This window comes from Corylus avellana, chromosome ca4 (genome assembly GCF_901000735.1).
Source record: "Corylus avellana chromosome ca4, CavTom2PMs-1.0".
Lineage (NCBI taxonomy): Eukaryota > Viridiplantae > Streptophyta > Magnoliopsida > Fagales > Betulaceae > Corylus > Corylus avellana.
Genome location: NC_081544.1, coordinates 28971098 through 28977702, shown reverse-complemented (window position 1 = coordinate 28977702; position 6605 = coordinate 28971098). Strand labels below are relative to the sequence as shown.

General features: G+C 32.7%; 1 protein-coding gene across 1 annotated transcript in view; it reads left to right on the top strand.

The window, feature by feature from the left end:
* Nucleotides 1-999: 999 nt before the first annotated feature.
* Nucleotides 1000-6605, top strand: part of LOC132177098 (heat stress transcription factor A-5) — a 42255-nt gene continuing 36649 nt past the window's right edge. The window contains 2 exon segments of the mRNA XM_059589316.1: nucleotides 1000-1256; nucleotides 1259-1374. Coding sequence (XP_059445299.1) covers nucleotides 1139-1256; nucleotides 1259-1374 — 234 coding nt within the window. The 5' untranslated portion in view covers nucleotides 1000-1138.

Genomic DNA, 6605 nt, shown 5'->3' with positions numbered 1-6605 from the left:
AGGGAAGACTTGTTAATATGTTTATTCATAATTGAATTTTGTTGATCTTATTTATTCAACCGCCTTTGTTCTTTCTAACCCTTCCATACATATAATACAAATTTGTTCGTAAATATGTTTCACAAGAGATAAGGTCTTGTTTGGCAAATGCCTAATTAGGTCCATTTTTTTTTTCAACTCCCCAACATTCTTACTAATTATATCACATTAATAACTATTTAAATAAAAAAACTCACTATAAAACAAAATATTTTAAATTTTTCATACAAAAAATCTAAAACTTTTATCTATTTTATATGATATCAATCATTTTTAACCAAGTCTTTTGCCAAACCAGGCTTACAGGAAAAAAAATATATATACATGCATTAATCCATTTCCACAAAAGAGTCCTGTACAAAGATTAAAAATCCCTAATGAATTTTTATTTATTTATTTTCTAAAACACTGCCTTGTTTGGATGGGCCAAATTTCATTCTTGTTTTGGATTTTTTAAAAAACCAATGCAGTTGTGTTGTTTGGATGGGCCAAATTTTATTCTTGTCTGGAATTTTTTAAGAAACCGATGCAGATGTGTTGTTTGGTTTTCAAAGAGAAAATGTGATTTTTAGAACATTGGGCAAAATTTTGAGTTTGTGAATTTGTACCAAATCTGTTTACAAAATCAAAAAATATGAATTTGAAAACAAAACAAAAAACATGCCAAGCCAAATTGTAATAAAAATTTTCTTCAAATTAAATTAGAAAAAAGTCATTCAACTTAATCTATTAAAGTGACGTCTATTTTTAGAGCATGTAATAATCATCTGTAGTTTAAAATTTAAATGTGATAATTATGTGCTTTATTAAAAAAAAATTTTAAAAAAGCACATAAAAATCAAATATTCTAAAAATGAAAGCTAAATTAATAAAAAAAATAATAATAGACTGACTTTGGTTAACAAATTAAAAGAAAAAATTGTCCAACAATTGAAACGGTGGTCCGAGTCTAAGAAAAGTCAACAGGTCCTCCTCCATCGTACATGTTTTACCACCGCCTCGTTTGTCTGAAGTGTCAAACACACAATTGAAGTCAATTAATTAATCGCGCCCACAACCATCCATCCAAATCCAAACCCGAGGATTCCGAGACCTGAAAATGGACGGAGCTCCGACGACGAGCGGGAGCGCAGGAGGAGGGGGAGGCGGTCCGGCGCCATTTCTGATGAAGACATACGACATGGTGGACGACTCGACGACGGACGAGATCGTGTCGTGGAGCCAGAACAGACGAGCTTCGTGGTGTGGAACCCGCCCGAGTTTGCCCGGGTCCTCCTCCCAGCCTTTTTCAATCACAACAACTTCTCCAGCTTCATCCGCCAGCTCAACACCTATGTATGTTCTCTCTCTCTCTCTCTGTTCGCTTTCTATTATTTTTTTTTATTCCACTTCTGATTCGAATTGGGTTCAGCTTCTAATTGTTGAATTTATTTGAAGGGGAATCGTGTTGTAGGTAAATTTTAAGCGATTTTGAATGGGTTGAATCCATTGGTGATAAACTGGATTTAGAAATTGTATTTTTTTTTTAGTTTTCCCAGGTTGAAATTGGGTTCGTTTTCTGTATGTTGTGGCGGTTTCTGAAATTGGGTTCATTTTCATTTGGGGTCTTATTCCTTAGCTTATGAGAAGGTTATGGCATCTATAAAGTAGCATCCTTTTCAAGTATTCCGATTGCCTATGTTTTTAACATTTTTTTTTTTTTTTTTGGAGTTGTTTTTCGTGGAGAGATCTGCATGGGTTTAGGATTTTTATTGAGTTGCATTTGATGTCTGGAAGTGCTCTTCATTGGTGTTCAGGATTTTGTAAGGGTTTACATGAGTAGGACTTATAGTCCATTATGGAATTTTTGTTATCTTCTAGGGAAGACAAAAGTTAGAAAATCTGTGGGGAGGATACTCAGGGATGGTAACATACAAGTCAGACCTCTGAAGTGAAGAATCGAGCTTTTGTAGGAAATTTGGCATAATTCAAATTGTAAGGCTCCAATTGGAGATCAAAGTTGGAGGCAGAATTGAGGTTGCGTATTGGAATTTGGAAATGGGCCTCCTGATTCTAGTTATGTCCTTTGGTGATACTGCAAGATTAGAATTTTTTTTTTTTTTCCTTATTTTTTTTCTGTTCTATAAAACCAACATATATTTAGGTTTATTTTTTTAAGGCTTGAGTGTAACTCTCAACCAATTGATTTTTCTTCATTAAATGCTTTTTCTCAACTACTTGATTTTTCTTGTTTTGAGTTTTTCTTTTTCCTTGAGACTGAAAATTTCCAAATTTTTTATTTTTCAATTAGTCTTTTCCAGTTTCTTTCTTGGATGAAGCAAAGGAAAGAAGCTTTGAAGATTCTATTGTATGAATTTCATAAAGATTATCCTTCCTGGATTCTATTGACCCTATTCATATATTGAAGGTGAAAGCAAGTGTAACGGAAATAAAGATGAAGTGCGAGGGTGGGAAATACTTTGAAGTGAAGGAGTGTGGAATTCATGTAATACTTGATCATGACCCAAATGCAATGGATTATGGAGTAATGATATAAAGATGACTAGAGTTCTCCTAGAGTCATCCCAAATTCAATAATTATCATCTCGAATTCAATGGTGATTTAAAATGCTACATGACATTTGGGATGACTCTAGAATGACTTTAGTCTTTCTTATATTATTACTCTGGATTATGATACTTGTAGAGATTGTATAATGGATATGGTGTCCGCCAACGCCAAGACTGATCGTGATGACAATGAGGCCGGACCAAGCAATTATTGGTCTAGTAATGATCAAAACTGCCCTAAAAGATCAAGGATCTTTGACTCTGAAGCACGACAATGAAAGGAGTAATGTCAACATGTTTATTCAAAATTGAATTTTGTTTGTATTCTTGGAAGGTAGCAAGTACTCAATGACACTAATTGCAGTAGGGGACAAAGGTTTTTTTTATTTTGCTTTACATTCATTTCATTGTGTGTGTATATATATAAAAGGAGATTAAAATCACTTTTATCCATACTTAAAAGTTTGATCTATAGGTTCTTGAATTTATAGCAACTCAGGAGAAATAGATAATGCGGTTCAAATAGTTGTCAACTATTTTTATGAACATGTTCATAAAAATGTTGAATTAAGAAATTAGTATGGAGAGGGAGACAGATGGTAATTAAGTAGTGTTGAAAAAGAATAGATAGTTGTATGTTTCATCAGAAACCAAAACTAATTAAGGCTCTGTTTACTTCCACGTAAAATAATTTTCGTCGGAAAATATTTTTAGAGAAGTTATTTTCCCTGAAAATGTTTTATGTCGAAAACATTTTACGGCGTTTACTGCGCACACGCAAAATAATTTTTTTAAAAAATATTTTTTTATATATATTTTCTCCAATAAGATCCCCGCAGGGACCTGCACGGGTCAAGTCTCGGTGAGGTCCCAGTCTGGTCCCGGGCGGGTCCCGAGTAAGTCCAGAGCGAGTCTCGGTCAAGTCCTAGCAGGGTCTCGGTCAAGTCCCGGATAAGTCCTTGTCAAGTCCTAGGCGAGTCTCGGTCAAGTACCGGGCAAGTCCCGGCGGGGTCCCAAGCGGGTCCTATGCGGGTCTTGGCGGGGTCCCGGTCAACGGGTCAAGTCCCGGACAAGTCCTGGTCAAGTCCCGATGAGGTTCTAGGCGGGTCTTGACAAGGTTCATCGATTTAAGAATGAGATGCTCACAATCGGAAACTGGTTTATGGTTTTCAAAACCGTAAACCATTTTCCGAAAATTAAAAAAGAATTTTTGGTAAAAAAAAAATATTTTCCATTGACCACTATTTTACGTTGAAGAAAACACTATAAAATGCGAAAATCATTTTCTGGAAACCATTTTATGTCAAAGGAAATGGAGCCTAAGACAAAAATGTTTATAAATATGTTTCAGAAGAGATAGTTGTACCATACGTCTTCTTCTTTCTTTGCCTTTCTTTTTTCTTTTTTTTTTTAATCTCCTTTTGTTTAGGTTTTTCTTATTTTCAATGTTTGGTATCAAATCAAAACATTTTCGATTAATCAGAAATAGATAATGCGGTTTAAATAGTTGTCAACTATCTTTATGAACATGTTCATAAAAATGTTGAATTAAGAAATTAGTATAGAGAGGGAGACAGATGGTAACTAAGCAGTGTTGAAAAAGAATAGATAGTTGTATGTTTCATCGGAAACCAAAACTAATTAAGACAAAAATGTTCATAAATATGTTTCAGAAGAGATAGTTGTAACATACGTCTTCTTCTTTTCTTTCCTTTTTTCTCTAATCTCCTTTTGTTCGAGTTTTTCTTATTTTCAATATTTGGTATCAAATCAAAACATTTTCGATTAATCAGGAATTTTTATTGATTTTTGTATTGTCAATAATACAGAAAGTAGAATATTATGAATAATTTCTCTATTATAGTTTTTGTATTTCTCTAACTCAGGCAATTTAAAGAGGGATGATAGAAACTCAACTATCTTGCCTAACAAATGTCCAATTTTTGCCTTATTTTGTAATTAAAAAAAAAAATGTTTAAAGCAATAATATATATTTTTGGTCCTCCTTTGTTTTTTTTGGTATTTTTTTAAAAAGAAAAAAAAAATGGTATTTTTCTCCATAATAATGTCATTTTTTTTAAAAGGTATTTTTCTTCATAAGAATGCAATTTTTTTTTTTTTAAATGACATTATTATGGAGAAAAATACCATTTTTTTCTTTTTTTAAAAATACCAATAAAAAAGGATGACCAAAAATATATATTATTGCTTTAGACATTTTTTTTTTAATTACAAAATACGACAAAAGTTGGACATTTGTTAGACAAAATAGTTGGGCCTTTAGCATTTCTCCAATTTAACTACTTAATTAATCATTACCCCTATCTCCTCCAAAAAGATGTAAGATTTGCAAGTAACCCAAAAAAGAAAAGAAAAAGAAAGTAAAATGAAATTTAAAGAATAGGAGGAAATGGCACCAACCAGTCAAAAGTACGTCAAAAAGTTGAAATATTGTTGATTTCACGCGCTATGCCCGTTTCCACCGTTTGGGATCCCGGCAATACTCCCAAATTTTGAAATCTAAGCCCTTGGATATATCCAATGGCTTAGATTAAGAGAAAGTGGGTGAGATAGATTAGAATAAGAGAAAGTAGGTTTAATATATTTAATGGCTTAAAATAAGAAAAAGTTGGTGCATATTCTCGAGTCTTTCAAAAAGGGATGTAAACAAATTTTGGCGTTGAGTGTAGTCATCTTTTATGGTGTTTGGTGGTTTCTCTGTTATAGGATTGGTTGGTGGTTTTGGGTGCATGCAAGAGGTGATGATGTTGTCATCTTTTGTGGTGTTGTGGTAAGGAACCCTTGACTCATTGTTGCCCAACTTTTTTTCCCAGATCTTTTCTACTGGATTATCAGCAATTAGCCAATTACCCTAAGCAATCATGACTAAATGGTTGTGTTTCATTGCAGGGAGTTGCACCATTGATTTCTTAAATGCCAATTAGAGTAGCTATATCAAACACTTTTGGCTTTGGAGGAACATATGAGCGCAAAGAGCTAGAGTCACTGTTTTGGCTCAGATAAAGGGAGTTAAAAGTGTCATCTGATGTGGACATTAAGAGAGTTACAAAAATCAGATTATGCAGAGATGTAGGAGATTTGCTGTTTTTTAGTTCAGTAACTAATTTTTTTTCAAAAAAATATTTGAAAAATGTAAAAATACAGTGTTTTGAAATTATGTTGCTATTGTTTGAAACTTTTTAGGCAAAATGAGAACTTGCAAATTATCTTCATTTCTATTGCAGGAGATGAAATTAAGATATTGATTTCTATTTTGCTTTAGAAGTTTGCATTCCAAGATGAATGTTGAGCTATATGTTCGGTTTTTGATTCTATCCTTTTTGAAATTTCAGTAGGATGAATGAAATTTGATTAAGACAAAACAGAAATATACCACTGTAGCAATATCCCAAATATCAATACAACCATCAAAAGCAATATGTCATCAATATAACCAAATACATCAAAAGCAATATCCCAATTTCTACAAATGTCTACATTTGCATCAACGCCAACCAACCAAAAGCTCAAAAATCATAACATGTACGTGCCACCATCAATGCCCTGAACATATTTAAACTTTTGAATAAATGTTGATTTAACATTATATCATAATAAATGTTCTAAATTCGAATCTTATCTTTATCATTTGCTCATCATTTCAACTAAATATTTTATTTTATAAAACTTTTAAGATAAATGGTAATTTAACAGTCCCATCTAACTGCCCAATGTAACACTTCTTTACTATTTTTGGTCTATGGAAATCTGGTTGTTGTATTTTTATTTTTTATTTTTTAATTTTTTTAGTTTTTTTGACATGTCCATACAAGAGGGGGAATGGGGGATTCGAACTAGTAACCTCCGCTTCATAAGGCATGGTCCCTAGCTGATTGAACTACCCCTTGGAGACAATCTGGTTGTTGTATTTGATTTGATATGAATGTGAAATAGAATGTAATAAATTCGATAGATGGAATTATTGAACCAAACTAATGTAGTTGTGATAAACTGGG